This window comes from Aptenodytes patagonicus, chromosome Z, assembly GCF_965638725.1.
Source record: "Aptenodytes patagonicus chromosome Z, bAptPat1.pri.cur, whole genome shotgun sequence".
In the NCBI taxonomy this organism is placed as follows: domain Eukaryota; kingdom Metazoa; phylum Chordata; class Aves; order Sphenisciformes; family Spheniscidae; genus Aptenodytes; species Aptenodytes patagonicus.
Genome location: NC_134982.1, coordinates 88,179,674 through 88,199,632, shown reverse-complemented (window position 1 = coordinate 88,199,632; position 19,959 = coordinate 88,179,674). Strand labels below are relative to the sequence as shown.

The following is a 19,959-nucleotide window of genomic DNA, read 5'->3' as shown; positions in this document are numbered from 1 at the left end:
GAGACTTGCCCAGTTCCTGAATAAGTGTTGTAATTCAGTCATATCCATCATTCATATTATTTGTAAATAAACAAAAATGTGAATGTAAATGTGATTATTTGTATGCAAGGAAAACATCTGTAATTTTTTTTTTTTCCCCATAATACAGGAGTCTAGGTCTAGAGTAAACAAAAGATAGGAGATCCGTCTCCTAAGATGGAATCTCAGGTTCTGAAATGAATACTAGGTGCTGTATAAAATGTCAAGTGCTTTAAAAGGTCAGTTTGGAAAGCTGCCGCTCGAGCAGCAAGGAAGCCTCCTCAAGCTACCTGGGAGGCAACAGGACAAGAGTGGTGTTTCCTCAGTACTTGCTAGTCCCAGAGCCCAGACATTAGGGTTGCACTGGACGGTTGTCACCCACCCTGTTTTGGAGCCTGTAGTTCACTTTGGACGGTATACACCTATCGCCTTTCAAAAGGCTGAGTAAGTACTGGCTTTTTCTTTTGAAAAGATACTGGGGGAGAAGGTAGTTGTTGGGCTCTGGTTTCACAGAATAGTCTCATAGCTTGAAATCTTACCAAAAAGGCGAGATGCCTGGGTTACTCTCTGCTCGCTTTCTGAATTTTTTCCTGTCTCTGATAAAGCTCAGCTCTCCCATCTTTAGCAACCAAGGGAGTGTTTTACCAAGCCCCTGCAAGCTTGTCAGGAAGGAGAATGTGCGTGGTGTCTTATTGAAGTGTAGAAGATCCTTCAGGCCAGATGGGGAGCTACAGATATGCTCCCTCCCGCATTGACCAGCTTTCAGATCTCAAGTGGGTTTGGGCTTCCAGGACTGAGCCTTTGTTTCTTAAGGGGAAAATATGGAAACAGTACCTTGTAATGGGACCCCAAGCTAGGACCCATCCACTCTTGACTGAATGTCCTGGCTGTCATCCACTGTGTTTCTGCTTGTTTTCCCTTTCTCTTGGAGCTACTCAGTGAGATTTTAAGAACACCTGCAGAACTTGAATCGAGGGCACTTTACAGGCATTAGGCAAGCACTTAGTGGATTTAGATGGCTGCTGAATGGGAAGTGCACAGAAAGGGGCTTGATTTGGGAAGTCAGTTTTGTTTAAATCCTTTCTTGAGTGTAATACTTGCTCTTTTTAATGTATTCTTTAAAGTATCCCTGTGGTAGTCCCAGTGGTGTTTCACTAAGGAACTGGGCATGTAAAATGGAATTCTTACTGGAAGTTTATGTGGGTGCAAGAGGAGATTCAGCGAGTTCATGGAAGAAAAATCCACAAAGGGCATTGAAATGCACAGAAAACACATCTAACTCTGAAGGTCTTTGCTCCAAATTCTTAATGCCTAGGAGGACATTGGAGGAAAATAATATATGTGCCTGTCATCTTGTTTCTCTGTTAGCATCTGCTTATATGCCCTGATGGAGACAGAGCAGTGAGGTCGCAGGACCTTTGGTCCGAGCCAGTACCACTGTTTCTGTTGCATTGCCTGCATGCTGCGGCAGTGCCTGTACCAGCGGTTACGAGCCAGAATGTGACTACAGGACAGTCCATGGGAGGCACTGTGTAAGAATATATATCCAGATGTTAAGTGGAGCTACTAAGACAGATGTGTTAGATATTAAAAATGGAGCTTGGAAGATTTATCCCAGGACTGTCTCAGAGGAGTCTTACACTGTAAGTCTGTAACAGCGCATTAACACCCCATTCTTCCAAAACTTTTTACAGATCCTCTGCTTAAAAGCCTGACAATTGAATTTTCTCCAAGTACTGTGAATTTCACTCTAAAAGAATACTTGAACTACATAGTAGAAAGGAATTTTGTTTTAATTTTAGCTTTTTGTTCTTTATTTTTGCACTGCAGTTTCACATATCTTTTTAGAAACCTGCTGCTGAACATATTGCAGTCTTGGAATTCAAAGTTGAATTCTCATGTCGTGAATGTTCTGCACACTTTGTCTTCCCCAAATTTATAAAAAGAGTCACCACAACATTCTCAGAAGATAAGGGGAAAGAGTGAAGCTATATTTATGTGGCTAGCAATGCCAGCATTAATCACGGCTGTTAGCTGATAAATAGCACCATTGATAGTCACAGCAAAAGGGGAACAGAACGTTCTTCATGAGAGGACCAACATCTTGCTGTTGTCTTCTCAAATGATTGAAAATAATCCTTCCTATAACAGGCAATATTTGTGCTCTGGTGTGTGCAGTATGATGGAAGGAAATGTAACCATTTTAACTCCTCATCTTCACAAGAAATCCTGTCTTCAGTCTGATCCAGCTTTTCTTCCAAGTACCACGGAGCTGTGGTACCACAACTTCATCTCAGCTATGTGATGAGACAGATTACATTTTGGCTTCTGGCAAAATCCTGTAGTGACCACAAATGTGGTTTATAACATATGCTTTATTTAAGCCATTCCTAAAGTAAACCATGTACTTAGTTAGATTTAAAAATTTGTTTTCTGAGACTTTTTGCCGTAAGATTGGGAAAAACTGTGTCATGTTGGACCTGGTAAGTTGGTAATACTAACAAGTTAACCTTATTATACCTACATCTTTATGTTTTCCTTTTCAGTTTTGATTTCTCATTTTCTTTTTGTCATATACAGTGTTTGTGTAATATCATGTATATCTTTAAGAGTTTTATCTGGAGTTAAAATTTTTAGGTTAAAAAGACCCCTTTGGTTTGTTGCTGGTCTCGGACTTCCTGCATCTGGAGTTTATATGGCTACTTCATATTGGTAACATGCCTTTATAGATGTTTTGCAATATCTTAAATATTGTTTTTAAACAAACGGAAAAAAAACCCATGTGGTTGATCCATTTTTGCTTTAAAAGAGACTCATTTTGAAATGCAAACTGAAATGTTATAGCACAAAATTGGTGAAAAGGGGAATTCTATCTTAGTCATTAGTTTTCTACGATTCTCTTCAGTCAAAAGAAAGATGCCAAAATATTCTTTTAAGTGTTTTAAATATGTTTTCCTCACAGTGTTTTCTTATTTCACTGGAGCCTGGAATCCACTCCCTTTCGTGCCTTTTGAGAAATGTACACTGCTGGTTTGCTGCTCCACTTTAGACAAAGTTGGGAAATAAGTACCACAGGTTAATCCTGAGGATTTTGTGTCATGTCAAAAAACAGGCTAGATACTTGATGAATTTCATCCCTGTTGGCTTCAAAATTTATAATTTTTTTTTTTTTTTTACAAAATGCATGAAGATTGACCTGATCTTGCAAAATAGCACAAGGAAAATACTTTTTTGAGCATAAGTGAAACATTCGTTGGCTTTTTCATGATGATTAGAAGTAGTGTATTTTCTGTGTGAAATCTTACAGGAAGAGTTCCTGAAAACAGCTGTTTATCGTTGTCTGAGGCCTTGATCTCTAAATGGATAATATCGCCAGATCTCTGTGTCTCTCTGCAGGAGGCAGCTCAGTAATGCTTCCTAAGACTGGAGCATCTGTCTTTGTAGAAACAGCTGAGGCGTTGATCTTTTAAGTGGCTGACTCTGGTACTGAAACCTGCAGCCGAAGATGGCAAGAAGTAAGCCAGAAATAGTGTGCAATTAGTGCCCTCGTGCAGTACAAAGACTGCATTTCAATTTGATAAATTTACCATTTCCCATATGAAATATTTATATCAGTAAGAAACTAGCTGCTTAAATTGAGAATAATTGGGAGAGATCACTGTCAAAACCAGGAGAATCTGAAGAACTGTCGCAGTGCAAGAACATACACATAGACTTTGCATTTTGTCTGAATAACCCTGTATACATTTACATTTTCAGGATCTAGAAGAAAAGTAAGTGCCGATGGGATAACAAGTAAAGTGAGATGATTAAGTAAACCTTTAAGATACTCCTAATTTTGTGCAATAACACAATATTGAAAGCAAACCTATGTATAAGGCAATGCATTTAAAATTATTGAAAAGACTTTTCATTTAAGCCAAACTACAGAGCATGTTATCTGTGTTTGAACCGTGGGTTTCACTGATACAGAATACTGAAATTCAGTCCTTCACTTGGTTAGAATACAGTGTATACAGTGTAGCTTTGGAGATTGAGAAACTCTTCATCCTTATGATTCAGGTAGACCAGGATTATGGAATAAATGTTGCTTATTGTGAAATATTGCCCAGTCCGTCACACAGTTGAGAATGGTAGGAACATGCCTCTGTTCTGTTTCCTGGAGAGGTGAGATGAGAGAGTTACTGGCATAAATCAATAGTGTAGTGCTCGCACCATCTTCCAAATGCGGCAAATGCTCACAAGGCAATAACCAAAGAGAAATGCTATTCATGGTATAACAGGTAGCCAGATGCCAAATTATTTTTAAAAGGCCTTTTAAATCAGTATTTTCATGCCACTAATTGTGAGCTTTCATCAAAGTAGCTCTTTAATTATTTTTTTATTTTAACATATTAATTAGGTATGGAGTTTGAATGCTCTTTAATACAAAGGAAATCAGATATTAGTTTTTGGATGAAATCAAAGGATTTATATTTAGTTTAAATCAGAATGGGCAAGAATGATAGCTTATATGAAGGTGCTTCAGAAGGGTTATATTAAGTTTTAAGAACTCCTGGGGATGTGAATGTCTGGAAGAACTGATTTTTAAATGCTCAGTTTACTTATTATAGAGATAGCGAGGATAAGATGCTGAAACAAGAAATGGCAGCTTGGCATGCTTGTTACTCTGGAATTCATGTAAATATATGTATGTAAGTGTGCCAGCATTCATAGTGTGTAAAAACATTTACAGGATGTTTTATTTAAAGGTACACGCTCGTTAGGCAGGCAGTGCTTTTTGTCTGTATTTGAGTAAAGATGCCTAAGATTCAGGAAGCGGCTCCTGGAGTTTTGCCTCTTTTTTCTGTAGAGAGAGGTTAGCTCTGGTTAAAGAGAATTGTGACTCCGGATTTCATTCTGTCCACAGGTACAGATCAGCATTGCCCAATGTAAAAAGTATACTGGAAAAATACTTCTCAGTTTCCTTTCTGCTGTGCCTTAGCCTTGCTGCCGCTGTTTTGCTCTCTGCAGCAGTGGGTGGTTTCTCTTCCCCTTGCAGCCTGGCCTCCTGCCGCTTGGCAGCTCTGGAGGCCAGTGGCGATATTTTCTCCTCACGGAAAGGTAGCCAGATCTCACGCAGGGTCCTGGAGGCAGGGCCTCATACCTGATGGTGATGGGGAGTAGTGTCCTTCTGCAATGTAGAAGAGCAAGGAGGAAAAGAGCAGCAAGGAGTAGTGAGAAACGGGGTTGTACACTCTACTAATGTGCTACAAGCAGCTTTGTCCATCTGAGCAGGTCCCTTTACAGCAGCTGCCAAAGTCCACCGGAGGATGGGGTCAATCGGTTGCCTTGGTTCCTTCTGCTCTAAGCTTGACACGGTGCCTGCTCTCACTGCCAGGTTCCGCACTGTGCCTGCACCTCTCCATCCAGCAAACAGCTTACATTAGGTCGACATGCAGCTTTTTTCTTCTAATGTGGCTTTCTGTTTCTATCATAGCCAGGAATTTTTACACACTCTAGGAAGTCGTCACCCGTTGGTGGCACCCTACTGTCCCCCTTGAAAACTTCAGAGGGAACAGCTTCTCCCCTTTGCATGGGAAGCTGGAAAAAAGTCAGTCTGTCGTTTGCACCCTACTGATCTCTTGTCCTCCCTTGTATTTCGGTAAGCATCTGACCTGTCATGTTTCTCTTAACACACTGTGGCCCTTGGTTTTGCTCCTCATTTCTCCATCCCAAGAGGAAGGAAACACCTGAGGAAGCTGCACAGCAGCCTTCTAAGAGGGTGGCTAAATGCCCTTTCCTGAGCCTTTAAGGGGGAGTCTGTTCCCATAGGAAGATGGACTGGCTCAAGTAAATTGTGGGATTATTAAATAATTTGAGAACACGGCTTAGCAGTCATTCCTTGGCACTTTACAATGAAAATTTCTACAAGAATTCCAAAATAAACTCAGTCCTGGTACCTCTGGAGACAGCAGCAGTTGCTGTGAATTTCCCCATAGCAAGGTCTGGCAGAAGCTGCCTGCGAGTGCTGGCTCTGTGCCACCCTCGGCAGAAACTGGCAAGTCCAGGCATTTGTCAAACACTGCTGTCAGTAGGCTCATGCACTTTACCAGCTTCCTCACAACCCTACTGTCTAGGCATCCAAATAAAAGACAGGTTTTTTGGAGCTGCAGAGTACTTTCAGCCAGAATCTACACCTGTGGCTAGCAGCCTATTTAATTTACTGAAAAATTTAATTAAAAAAACCCCAACAACAATAATTCCGCAAATGGAGATTTGTTTATGAGAATTATGCAGCATATGCAGAAATGTTTATTGATATGACTGAGTGGATATCAAAAAAATATAATTATGAAATGCAAAAATAACTTCCTAGTTTTTTCAAACATTTTTTGATTAGTTGCTTTTAGGCACTCAAAATTAAAACTGTCAGTTTGCAGTACACTGGGAAAATTGTTATGCAGCAAAGGTGGCAGTTGTATTGAGATGGACTGTGGGCTAAATAGGTTTATTGTAGGTTTAGGAATCACAAGCCATATTGCACAGCAGGCTTCCTGAGCATTTTAGATACACTCTAGATTTTATGATTACTGAATTTATTTCTGATCCATTGAAGTTGGTAGTAGAATTTCCATCAGCTTGAGTGGACCACAGTTTCCTTTCATGTCACAGTTTTGTGTGTAAAACAGTATGTACAATATATTAGAATCCTATAAAAATGCAATAGAAAGAAAACAATAAAATAATCCTTACCTTCTTGGGAGAAATGCTGTAAATAGGTTTCTCACGTTTTCTAGAATAGGCCATTTGAGGGGTTGAGTGTTGCAATTAAAAATAGAAACTCTCCAGTTAAGCACTCATAAGTAGCTGTTCAGAGGTGATCTTTGGGGCATTTTTTTGTATTTTGGTTATAGGTCAATTTAGAAGAATAGGAGGGAATTCTAATGAAACTTGAAGTACTCATACAAAGTGTAACATAAACTGTCAGTAAGAAATTATGTACTTAGGTACAGTAGTATACCTTGACATGATGAACCCCTGGTGAAACACTGGCCCAGGTTGCCCAGAGAGGTGGTGGATGCCCCATCCCTGGAAACATTCCAGGTCAGGTTGGACAGGGCTCTGAGCAACCTGATCTAGTGGAAGATGTCCCTGCCCATGGCAGGGGGGTTGGACTAGATGACCTTCAGAGGTCCCTTCCAACCCAAACCCTTCTATGATTCTATGATTCAACTTCAAGTGTAATATAACTTGAAATTTAGAGGAGTCCAGCTCTCCGTAAATGTTTTCTCCTGGGTATGAAGTCAGGGATTTTTTTCCCCCTGTTTTAAGGCCTCATTGGTCTTGTGTGCCCATTCAGCTGACCTCATGATGCAGTATGAGAAAGAGTAAAATTGATGTTCAAATTTGTTTGTAAAACTTTTCTGACAATGTACCATTAGATGACACTGCTGCGATCACAGTGTTGCCACTCTTGTTAATTACAGGTAGAGAATGCTTTTGGATTAGCACATGAATACAGAGAAATTATTAAAAGCAGTTTTTAGAACAGTGTCATTCTGGTCTTAGCTGATTACTTAGCAAATATTGTTCTAATTAAAGGCAAAAATGGGAATTTTCAGAATTATGTATTGCAGAAGGGTGAATGAGAAAAATCCTTCTCTCCCACAACCTAACCCTATTTTCCTTCTGTACCTTTTCCTACTGATGCTCCTGTTTTAACGCTTTAATACTGTCTAAAACAGTATTTTGAACTATAGTATGTGTAATTTCACTGGAGATCCAGTGAGCCATACAAAGTAAAAATCTTGTATTATCTCAGTCTGTCACCTAGTTACAGTTTCTATTACCTACACTTTTATGAATAGCATTTCTAGTTGCAAAATGTTCCTTCCCTTTTCTTTATGTTCGAGAAGACATTTTTAAAATAAAACAATGCAGTCCATTAATCCCAGCTTCTGCAGTCTTTTTGGACTGATTTCTCCATTGATACCCTTGCAAAATGTTTGGGAAGTAAAACGAGGCACGATGATAAGCGGGGTAGTTATTTTTCATTGTTATGAAAATCAGTTTGACTGGGAGTATTAACTCATCTTCGTATCAGGAGTAAGAAATTGGCTGATTTTCAATCAGAATACTGTATCTTGACTTCTGATGATGTTTGCCTTCTGTATTGATTTCTAGCTGACTTGCTACAGTCGTATTCTTGGTAGCTCTCACGATAATAAGAAATGAGAGTTTTGCCAATAGGCGAGGTTAATGGTTCAACTGTAAATATTCTTTTTCTGATTGCTGTCTGTCATTGATACTGTTATTTTCTTATCATACGGAGTTTGGTGAACAAATGTTGCTGTGTAAGTTAAGCTATAAAGCAAAAGACAGCAATCACGGGAAATGAACCTTCTGGCTAAGAGCAGTAAAAGTCTGTCATTAAGACCTGGCAGAAAAACAAGATGAGTGGAACCCTTGCATTACTGCGGCTGCTTCTGTCTCTGCTGTGTCATCTTCTGTGAGGTCTTGTGACTATAAAAATTATTCTCTGTCTAAAAATGATTTCAGCATTGACTGTGCTCAGAATTTGACTTCAACCCAGGAGAACCAAACCGCTGTTTCTCTATAAAATGGCCCTAACTGCACTGCACAGAAACCCAGATTTATGAAGAGAACTTGCTGTATTTTTTTCTGAAATGGTATAAAGCTCCTGGTAGGCTTATATTTTTATTTATTTGTTACTATGCCCCAAACAGGAAAGTGAATCATGGGCACAATCCATCCCTGAGTGATCTTGATCTAAACATGTCAACATGTGCAAAAGACAGACACAGATGAGGAAGCGTAAGGAACTTCATTTCATCTGCAGAAGAGCCCCACTTTTCATAGCAGTAGCACAATGTGGAGGCTTTGGTGTGAGCTACGTGGCATGGGATTGAGAAGGAAGGACGAGCTGGGTTTAAGTGAGGGCAATCTATGATAGACGAGCACAAATCCCTGCTGGAGGCCAAAAAGTTTCTTACTAGTCCAGCAGGAGCAGCAGGAGATACTTAGAGGATGCAGGGTGGGGTTTTCTGTTGTGTTACCATTATTCCAGTCCCTTAGAGCTTATTGAAGTGGGAGTCACACTAATTGCCTGCTGATTAATGAATGCACTTCGTCCAAAGCACGCATGACATGGCTTTGTACTTGTTCAAGTTCTTTCTTGTAAATTGTCATAGTCTAGAGGCATAATTTGGAACGCTTTTCTCCCAAACTATAAAACTGTAGTTGTGATTCCATTTTTATTAGTACCGAAAAGGACAAAAATAATCAAAATTTGTTTGCAGATTCTAGTAATAACACTAGGGATTGAGTTTTCTTGACTATAGCTTTTTAGTCCTTGGGTTTTTTACCATCACTTAGTAATGGCTATTTCTGGTTTAAGATCAGTGCTGAGAATAAAGCATGTTTCTTCTTTTTCTCTTCCATGATAAATGCACCAAGGAATTGCTTATTCAGCAAATACATGTATATAATAACGAATCTCAAGTTATTTCCCTTTCTTTCAGTTTCATTGCCATGATTCTTATTCTTTAAGTGTTGTAGGAATGTGTTTATCATTCACTTTAATTTCAAATGACAATGTATTGTGTAGTTAAATGGATTTTTCCTTTGCTAGACATGTGGAGCATAGTGCTAACATTGCAGATCGCAAAACGTGCTTGTCTACCACTGGTATCTGTAGAGGCTAAGCTTTCATTCCTTTTTAATAGCTTTTGTTCTCAAAGAAGAGATTAATATTCATAGGAGGGGAAAAAGCATGTATGTTCCTGGATACATCTCTGGATTGCTGTGTGAATGTAGGTGATCACTGAGTAAGTCTTTCCAAGCTGCAAACATCTCACTGAAGCTTTGAATCATCTTATCCCTCTAGCTATAAAGTAATGGAGATAAAGCAAGAGGACTTTGAGAGTGCTAAAATAAGCTAGAAGAAGAAAGTTTAGTAGGCTGTCAAGTCACCTGTAGTGCCCCTGCACTGCTATGGCAAAGGCAGATACCCGTGTCAAAAGTTGAGTGAGGTTCCTGAGTAGACTATTGCAGTGGGAATTTATGCCAAGACTGAAAGGAGAGATTCCTCCAGTCAGGTGACCTGTTGGCCAGGGAAGACAACGTGGCACTTCAGTTGTCTCCGCTACTCCAGTAGCCCAAATCCCTGTGAAGCCTTTTATTGGTAATGCAGGTAAAATGACAGAGCATCGGTAGCAGTGGCTTGGCTTGGGACTTCCGGACCACCATCTTCAGATGGAGGAATCTGGTCTGTTAATTCAAAGTCATTAACAGGCATCAAACACCTCTGTGTCTGATCGTTAAAAGAGAATAGAAGGTCCTGCTTTGTTAGCATAATTCTACTATGTCAATTTTTTTCAGATGACTATATGCAAATAAGGAAATACCAACATTAAGGTTTCTAGCTAGTAAATTAAAATTTTATTTTAAGGCAAGGTTCACATAGTATGTTTCTGTGAATGTTTCTTCATAGTGTAGGTTTTCTTTCATGTGACTTCAGCTGGGATTGCATTGCAATGAGTATAGTTTCAACCAAGGTATTAAATATGCATTGGACCTTTTTTTGTTGTGCCAAACATGCAGGCTGAGGGCTGCTAAGGCTTCTATTTTTGCTATACCTAGCATTTTTTTTTCACATTTTAAGATTCAGCTTTTATTTCAGTTTGCATTTAATGTGTAGTAAATCATTATCCCTGGGGAACGGAGAAGAACTTGCACATTTTACTGGAGAGGAGGATCATTGACTGTGTTGTTACATTGACAAGGGCAACTCACATGTTTGTCAATTGCAGTTATATACCAAAAAGATTATTTCTGTAAAACTGGAAGGTATAATCTATAAGACCAACAGTGAGCTGTGCTTTTTAGACAAAGCAAATCAGAGCCCTCTGTCTTTGTCCCAGAAGAAGTGAAACCTCTGATTGATTTTGCAAAAGCTGGCTGTCTTGAAAAACAAATGGTCATGCTTATTTTCAGCAGTTTCAGGAAGATTGTAATTTCAGTCCTGAGGTTTTAGGGGCAGAGCAAACAGTGTTTCCTTTGATTAAGGGATGTAATTCTGTTTATATTAAAGTATATTAACTAGAATAATTGGGCTGCAAGGAAAACATTTCCGTGGCATGCTTAAATCCTGTTTAAATGAAGCTGACTTCAACCATGCTTAAAATGAAATATAAAAGTTTTCTTGAAATTAGGTTGACCATTGCATATTTGCTTTTTGTCTATTCTGTCCTGTGCCAGTATGTTTTTTTCATTCTTTCTATTTCACAAGCATAATTAGTATTTGCTTAAATGAGTGTTTACTAAACTAAGTAAAGATACTTATCACGGGCTACATTGAAATATATTACTAAAGCTGCCTTTTTTGTGGCAGGAATGAGTCTTCAAAATAAAGATAAAAAGCTGTGATGGTTATAACCGATATTTTTTAATGGGCACTGAGTAATTAAAATCCTGTATTCCCTCTTGACTTTTGAGTAGAAGAACTCTGCATCCTGTAGCATCATGTGCTCACTGTGAATTTGTAATTGGCATCTTCATGCTTAGGATATTAGTTTTTGTCCTGGTTTTGGCAGGGATAGAGTTAATTTCCTTCCTAGTAGCTGGTACCGTGCTGTGTTTTGGATTTAGGGTGAGAACAATGTTGATAACGCACTGATGTTTTAGTTGTTGCTGAGCAGTGCTTACACTAGGCAAGGAATTTCCAGCTTCCCATGCTCTCCCGACTGAGCAGGCTGGAGGTGCACAAGAAGCTGGGAGGGGGCACAGCCAGGACAGCTGACCCAGACTGGCCAAAGGGACATTCCATACCGTGTGCCGTCATGCTCAGTACATAAAGCTGGTGGAAGAAGAAGGAAGGGGGGGACGTTTGGGGTGATGGCATTTGTCTTCCCAAGTAACCGTTACGCGTGATGGAGCCCTGCTGTCCTGGAGATGGCTGAACACCTGCCTGCCCATGGGAAGGAGTGAATGAATTCCTTGTTTTGCTTTGCTTGCGTGCGCAGCTTTTGCTTTCCCTATTAAACTGTCTTTATCTCAACCCACGAGTTTTCTCACTTTTACCCTTCTGATTCTCTCCCCCATCCCAGTGGGGGGAGTGAGCGAGCGGCTGGGTGGGGCTTAGTTGCCGACTGAGGTTAAACCACAACAGTTTTCCAGAAGTGCTTTGTATCATTTAAACTAATTAGTGTCCCTTTTAGGTTAACTGGCTGGATAATTCTTTGCTAGGTGGATAGAAGGACAGAAAGTAGGTTTATTTATGGAAAAGCTGTAGTTTTTAGTGCTGTAGTGTTTAGTTGTGGTGTTTAGGGAGTTGCTGAAGACGAACGAGAAGATAGGCTTGGCAGCTCTTCTACAAGACAAATAATAACAATTACTATTTCTATTTGTTAAATTAATATAAAATAATTTGTGCTAAGTAGTTTCCCTACATTTCAGAATAAAAGATTGGACAGAGCAGACATTTTCTTCTATGTTTCTTTTTATGAGATGCTTCATATTGCAGTTTGGAAATATAAAATACGTAAAATGCTATGAACTGATACGTGTTTTGCTTGACATACTCAGCTGACACATACTTGAGAACTGTCCCCCTGCTTTTTCTTCTACCTTGGTTGTAACAAAGAAAATAACTGGACACTGAGAAACTTTATTAAGAGGGGAATGAGTGTGGATGGAGTCAGAGAGGAGGGGAAAGAACTAGATGTCAGTGAAAGAGCTCTTCATGCAATGAATCCAGAACAAATGTTTTATGAATTATGACAGGAATTATGATAGCAGAGTTATTGCGCATCTCTGTGCATCTCTAGTGGTTTGCTTTCTTTTCAAATAATTGTAGATCAAATGGAGCAGTTCCAAGATTGAAAGTAAAATGGAGGAATAATAGAAAGCCATGACAGACGTTTAGTTATAGTTCTAAGCGTAAATGAATTAAGAACATGCTTTTACCTTATTTTTGCTTCTAGAAATGTGTACATTGCCCAATTACTTGCAGTGATGAAAAGTTCTGTTCCCCCATATTTATTGGGTATTTACTGCTTTCTACATTGTGCTTATTCCTGCAGCATTCCTCCTATGTCCCACACAGCAGCAAATCCCATTTAATTATTGTGATTTCCAGTTAATAGTATTTGAAGGTTTTATTTTTTCAAACCGCTAGGCTGAAATTGGTCTAACTGTGTTTTTATTGTGTATGTGTAGTGAATCCAAAGGAGACTCGTGATTTACATTGGGAACTGGATGGGGCTGCAACCTTTGTAACATTACTGCTTAGCCTTGGTACCTCTGTAGGTAAAAAAAAAAAGATCTTGTGTCTGAGTGGTCCACTTTGCAGCAGTGATAACTACCTGCAGGGAAGACCTTAATGAATTGGTTTGTTTGTAGGGAGAGGAGAAGAAGATAGTTTCTCTGATTTGCTCTGTTTTCCTTTCTGAAATCTTCTTCTCAACAGTCTGAAAACCAAGTGATCCCCAGGGAAGACTTAGGTCTTTAGTTTAAAAAAAAAAATTGAAACTAGAATTTAAATTGCATAGTGATGAACATCTGAACTATACAAAAGCTTTTATGGCACAGTCACTCTTGTTTTTCAGAATGGGCTTGCATATGGCTTTCTGTTCTGTTTCAAAAGTTAAACTGTGAGGGAGTAGCAGTGGTGGAAAAATTAATGCATTTAACCATTCTGTAGTTAAACAGTTTTAATTACATCACTTAATTAGCTTGTGTAATAAATGTAGTTGCTAACTCACCATTTTTCTAAAATGTAATTTCTTTCTTCTTGTTATATGAAGTATAAAACCATCTCTACCTGAAGTGACAGCTGAAAGTGCTGTTTATCAGTATCATTCATCTATATCATATTGTTTTTTTCATAGCCTGTATTCTCTCTTTTTAGTGTAAGACTTTAAAATTTGCATTTAGGATTTTAGTGTCTGGTTACCGTATGATATAGGTAGATCTTCAGCTGAGGTTTTTGAGACGTGCTGGTATTTTGACTTTGTTCACACTGAGCCAAGTGCAAAAATATTGTAGAGGAATATGGAGATTTGCCTCATCCTTTCTGTCTCATGAGCATCAGTTACAGGGGAGCAGTCTCAAGCTCATTACTTGGTTTCATGGTTACAGTAACCTCTGTGTTCACTATTGAATTTTGTTCAGTTAGCAGTTTATCACATTATATTAAACAGGATTTAATTAAGGAAGAAAGTCTGTTCAACAGGAGGCCTAATAATGTGGAAGAGCCTGTTATGAAGCCTCAGGAACCAATTATGTAAAGGTATACAATTTATTGAGAATGCTTGTTCTTTATATCCACTACAACTTTGGTTATTATTCTGGCCAAATTTGCTTTTGCTGTATTTCCACTCTTTTTATTACACTGCTTTGGTTCCTTCTGAAAAGCAGTTTAGTATTCCTTTGAACAAACATTTTGAATATTTGTTCAGTGAAATAATTTTTAATCTTCTTTTATGTCTGCTCACGAGATCTAATCTGTGTCCTAAACTTGCAAAGCAGAATCCATTTTAGGAGATGTCTGCACAGAAAGGGAGAAGTGATAGACCCTGGTGTTAGTGCTGGCGTTGGACCTGCAGGACTGGAGGAGTGCTTGCTTCACTGGGTCAGCTAACAGCAGCAGCGATGATGGATAGTTTATCTCCTGGACTTTGGCAGCATCTTTAGGTGTCTGTTAGGCCAATGTTTCCCAGGAAAAGAGAGGCTGCCATCCTGTGCAAAGAGTCCTTATTGCCTTTACAGAGGCAATGGTGGTGCTTCAGCAAGAGAGCAGTGTCTCATGATTTGGTTTTTTTGAGAGAAGGTTTTAAGCTCGTGAGTGAAGGCTCATGATGATGTCCTTAACTGCTACAGATAAGACAAATGTTTGTGCAATTAGGCCTTAGTGTGTCAGGTTCATTTGAATGGTTTTGTAAGCAGGAAACCGATGAAAAGTCTGAGACCTGAATAACAAGAATCCGTGACAGATATCAGGTTCTTGCAGGCTTAGTCTGAGGGGGTCTTTGATTTTTTCTGGTTTTGTGTAATGAACTTGTAATCACTGTTAACAGTGAGATCCCAAGTAAACTGAATTTATTTTTCTCTTTAAAACAGCAAAGATATGTGAATTGAATTGTTGACGTTGACTAAAATTTTATGTTAGTGTATTATTACATAATATATGTAAATAATATATTAACATATGCTTGGTGTGTTATTACTGTGTCATATTAATATGAATGCAAAATTACTTTATTAAAATTGTATAATGCGTGTGAAAATGGTGGTAATTATAATATATATTAAAACTGGGATCCTGTGACATAGAGCAGTGCTGGAGGTGGCTTGATGCAGTTCAGCAGAACCAAGAGAGGACCAAGCTTTGGTCTCTGTTCTGCTCCTCCTTTTGCCCTCCCACTAGGTGAATCATTACTGAATGATTGCATGGCTGATTAGATTAATTTTTTTAATCTTGTCTTTCTTTATACATATACATATACTTTTGAAAATGGATGGTCTCTCTTCAAGGAATGGAAAAGGTCTGTGAAGGGTGTGGAGCTTTTAACTAAGTGGACCTAATGAGTTCTCAGCTTTAAAGTAGAGATGTGTCGAAGCAAGCTTCTTAGTGGTTCTCAGTATTCATAGCACAGAGATACAAACCCTGAGGTTTTGCAATGTATTGTAAGTGGAACTAACACTTGACCCATCCTACTACTAAATTTACACATAAAAATGAATTAATATTAAATTATTTGACATCTGGATCCTAAACTATTCATTGGGTATGTATCTCACCAACAGTGTTTTACATTGATTTCAAATTTCAAAAGAGTTTTTGAGATTTGTGGAGTCTGCACAATAGAAGATAGTGCTTAAAGGCCAGCTATCTGCGCTTCACGGCAACCATGAGGAAAATCAGTGGGAGAATTACGCCTTGCAGGGGAGTTATAGCTTGTGTTACTGTTGTTCATTTGTTGGTGTCCATGTTCAAAGTATTCTTCAAATTCCACAGAATTAATTCAAACGTGTGATCTTTGCCATAAAAAGCATCACTGCTACTTGAATAACCAAGGAACAAGTTAATTGTGCTAGACTAAACATTTTTATGCCACTGAATTCTGTGCCAGTAATTTCAGAAGGGAATGACTGTAACCCTGTCAGATGTGAGATCACAGTTTTCCACTGCTATAGTTTTTTGAAAGGGATATATAATTTTAGGTAAAGAGTACTGACATCTTGTGGCTGCATGAAATAGTGCAAAGAGCTCTGGTCATACCAGTCTTTATATTTAGAAGGGCATGTTGCCATTTTAACCAAAACTAATGACTGCATTTCCCAGTGGATGTAAACACAAACCTCTAGAATATGCTGGTCTCGTGAAAAGCATTAGAAGTCTGTCTTATAATTTTGCTGTTGCTCATGAAGATACAATTATTATTCGTGCTAGAATTACTGTTTATTTTAAGATAGTCTTGGATCAATTAGACTCAAATATTATTAAGGCTCAGAAATAGCTGAGAGAGAAATAGAAGTATGAATCCCCTCCAATATTTTTCATTAAAATGAATTTCACTTACATAACAATGAAATCTTACCAACTGACATTCAATTAGTTTGAATTTTTTATCCAGCTTTTTTATTTTGTTTAAAGACTTAACTATTTTTTGTAATCAAAATATGCAGGAAAAGATGAGTAGTCTTTCCTCAGTCCACCACGGATGCGGTGGTTGCATGAGGACCGTCGCAGGCACAACTTCTGTGTCTTGTAGCTGTGCCCTGGAGCCCATCCAGCTGCACAACGACTGCCTTTCTCAGCTGGACCACTTCCCAAATCTGTTAGCTGGCCAGTTCCTGAAGTGTTGGTGCTGGCGCAGGGCAGCGGGCAGTGGAGGGGCAGCGATGAGCAGCGACGGCTTGCGGCAGCTTCAACGTTCGTCAAGGGGCAGACTCGTGCTGCTCAGCCACTGGTCTCCGTGGTGAGACTGCTGGACACAAGTGGAAGAGGCATTTGGCCACTTCTGTCCCTCTCCTTCCCCCGGGTTCACTCTCTTTCCCACATGTCAGCTCAAGTCAACGCACTGGGAGTTGAGGTCAGCTTGTGGGAAATAGCACCGCAGCGTGGGAACGGTGACGTAACGAATTGCAGTGTGAAATCTTGTGGCTAGGGAAAGTGATTTTATTTTAAACCAAAACTGATTTTTGTCATTTGCTTTCACACTCTCACACCTGCATGCTCACATTTACAAGCACAGATGTGTTGTCTGGGTCTTGCATGATGCGGAGGGGAAGGGCACCAGCTGACAGGTCATCCTCAGGTCTCCAGGGCTCCTGCTAGTGGGGTGACCATGTCTGTGCTGGTTTTGGATGTGCCATTTTGTACCTTCTGGTAGCTGGCAGTGATTTATCTCTCAGTCTTGTCACTCCTCTGTGTGTACCATCAGGTTTTTGCTTGCTGTCCTTTGTCTCCCCACACGGGTGTCTTGAGAAGAGGACACAGATGTGCTCCTGGATGGCTGCTAATCTCTCTGCCCCCAGCATGCGCCACCCCAAGAGTCCTCCTTCCAGCGGTTGTTCCTTCTGACACTTCCACACCCGCATCCCATCCATTCTCCATTCATGCCATGTTTAACATTTTTCTTTCAGTTCCCTTCAGGGTTGTCTTTCTGGTCATAGTTAATTGTTACTCAGTTGTATCGGGGGGCTTAGACCTGTGCTCTCCTGCAGGTAGGTGATGGCTGCAGGAAGCGTGTGAACTTTGTGGACTGACTTCAGAGTTGACTTGCTCATCGTGAGTGTTGTAGGAAGTGTGTCTTCATGGAAGAGGGAAGCCTGGACACAATAAAGTCAATGAAAAGTTACACTAGTGGTGTCAGTGGAGCCTGTGCCTTTTCAAAGGCATAAGATAATTAGATTAATATTTTACAGAAATAATTTTAACTTTATAATCTAATTTTTGTGATTGCATTAAGATAAAATCTTAGTTCTAATAAGGACATAATTCTGTTAACTAAAAACTACACTGCAATAGCCAGTATTTCATTTGAGTATGGATTGCAAATAACAGAAAGCAATGCAAGCACCCATTTGATGTTAACACAGTGAATTATCTGAGTAATGACACTGTGGAAAATAATAAATTGTGACAATAAAAAATTATTTCCTCAGCTGCTGTTTTTAATTTGACTATCAGTAGAAATTACGTTCCGTTCTGTTTAAGGTAATTTAGTCTCCATTCCCTTAATGTATTGAAAGGACATAATTAACTGTATATATGTGTCTTTAACAGGAACCAGTGATCCGTATGTCAAGTTCAAACTTGGAGGAAAAGAAGTATTTAGAAGTAAAACAATATACAAGAACCTCAATCCTGTGTGGGAAGAAAAAGCTTGCATTCTTATAGATAACCCAAGAGAACCATTGTATATAAAGGTGAGACACTATCTTACTTATGTCTGTCAAATTACATCAGAGTAGTTATTGAAAGAATTTCTACGTTGTAATTTTTGTATACTGAAAAATTTATTGTGCCATAGTGCATTACTAAAGACTGTTTAGAGGTGAAAATTATTTAAATTGCATCTGTATAATGATGATGTAAAAATTTCAAAAAAAAAAAAAGGTAAATACAGGCATTTTTGTTTATTTCAGGCCATAATTGTTTTATATATCTTTAGTGTGATCTTAGGAGAAGGACAGAGAAAGTAAACTGTGTTTCATGATGACAGCATCCCTTTTATTTATGGAAATATCATTGCATAATTCTGATATGAAGCATAATCCTATTAAAAAGCAATTCTTTGCTGAGGTTAATTTCAGAATTTATCAAGAGGTGTGCCCAATTCTCCTAGGTTTTGGGTTTTTTCTATTTGTACCTGAACCCAGAGAGTTTGCTTATATGTTTCATAATGATTTATGCTTGCTTTTTCTTTTACATTGTAATTCTACTTACTATATCACCGGTGAGGATGGTTTTGTCACAATAGAGGTATCACTTATTCCAAAACAACAGATAGCTTGAGTTTAAATCAAAGAGAGACCAGCAATGCCCAGAGTAATTAGCAGCAGTGCCACTAGTACTTCTTAGCTATCCATATTGGAATGGAAACTAGAAAAGCTGTGATCATTGTTTTATAGGCACAGAATGGAAAGGCGCTTTTCTGGCCCCAGTAGTTTATGGTGATCTATATCCAAAAGCAATCCTTAATTGTGTAAAATAAAGTAGATAAAAATTAAGTTCTAAAAATGTTATCAGAAAAAATGTACTTTCAGTGTTCTATTTAGAACATAGATAGGTCAGAAATACTTCGAGAAAGATTGGAAACTTAGGTCTTACCTAAGTAATCCTTTTAATTAGTCTGAAGTGATACAATGCTTCAAATCAGTATCAGTCTTAATCTCAAATACATGAAAAAAATTTAACTGAAATATGGAATTGTAGATATTTTTAGTAGATGAATGCCACTTATAACAGCCTTTGTGTATTGATCTGTACTATGTTTCATGTATTCTGCTCAGATAAAGTACATCATTATTAGAAAAACTAAAGTTAATTATAATTCTCAATTGGCATTTTCCTGCCCTTATTAAGCTTAGTGACTCATAAGAAATGAATACTTGCCCAGCACTGTGAAAGAGAGAAGCAGATTCAAAGAAGGACATTTTCAACATAGCTACCTGTCTTGATTTTTTTATGCCAAATATCAACCCTGCAGTAGGGTCACAAGGGAATAGGTGTGTGTATTTTTTTTTTTCTTTTTCTGGGAAGAGCGTGTCAAGTGGTATAATGTCTATCCATATTTGTACTCTGAACACACTGTGTGACATATTTCAGTTTTTATAGCTTGTTCACATATTCTAAGACATGTTTAAATTGTAGTATCATAGAATAGAATCATCAAATCATAGAAGGGTTTGGGTTGGAAGGGACCTCTG

At 38.7% G+C, this 19,959-nt stretch overlaps 1 protein-coding gene across 4 annotated transcripts in view; it reads left to right on the top strand.

Annotated features, from left to right (window-relative positions):
* MCTP1 (multiple C2 and transmembrane domain containing 1) overlaps positions 1-19,959 on the top strand; it is a 297,668-nt gene that overhangs the window by 119,013 nt on the left and 158,696 nt on the right. For all 4 annotated transcript variants that reach the window (XM_076362433.1, XM_076362434.1, XM_076362432.1 and 1 more), the window contains exon 3: positions 18,314-18,456. In XM_076362433.1, coding sequence (XP_076218548.1) covers positions 18,314-18,456 — 143 coding nt within the window. The remainder of the gene's footprint in view (positions 1-18,313; positions 18,457-19,959) is intronic.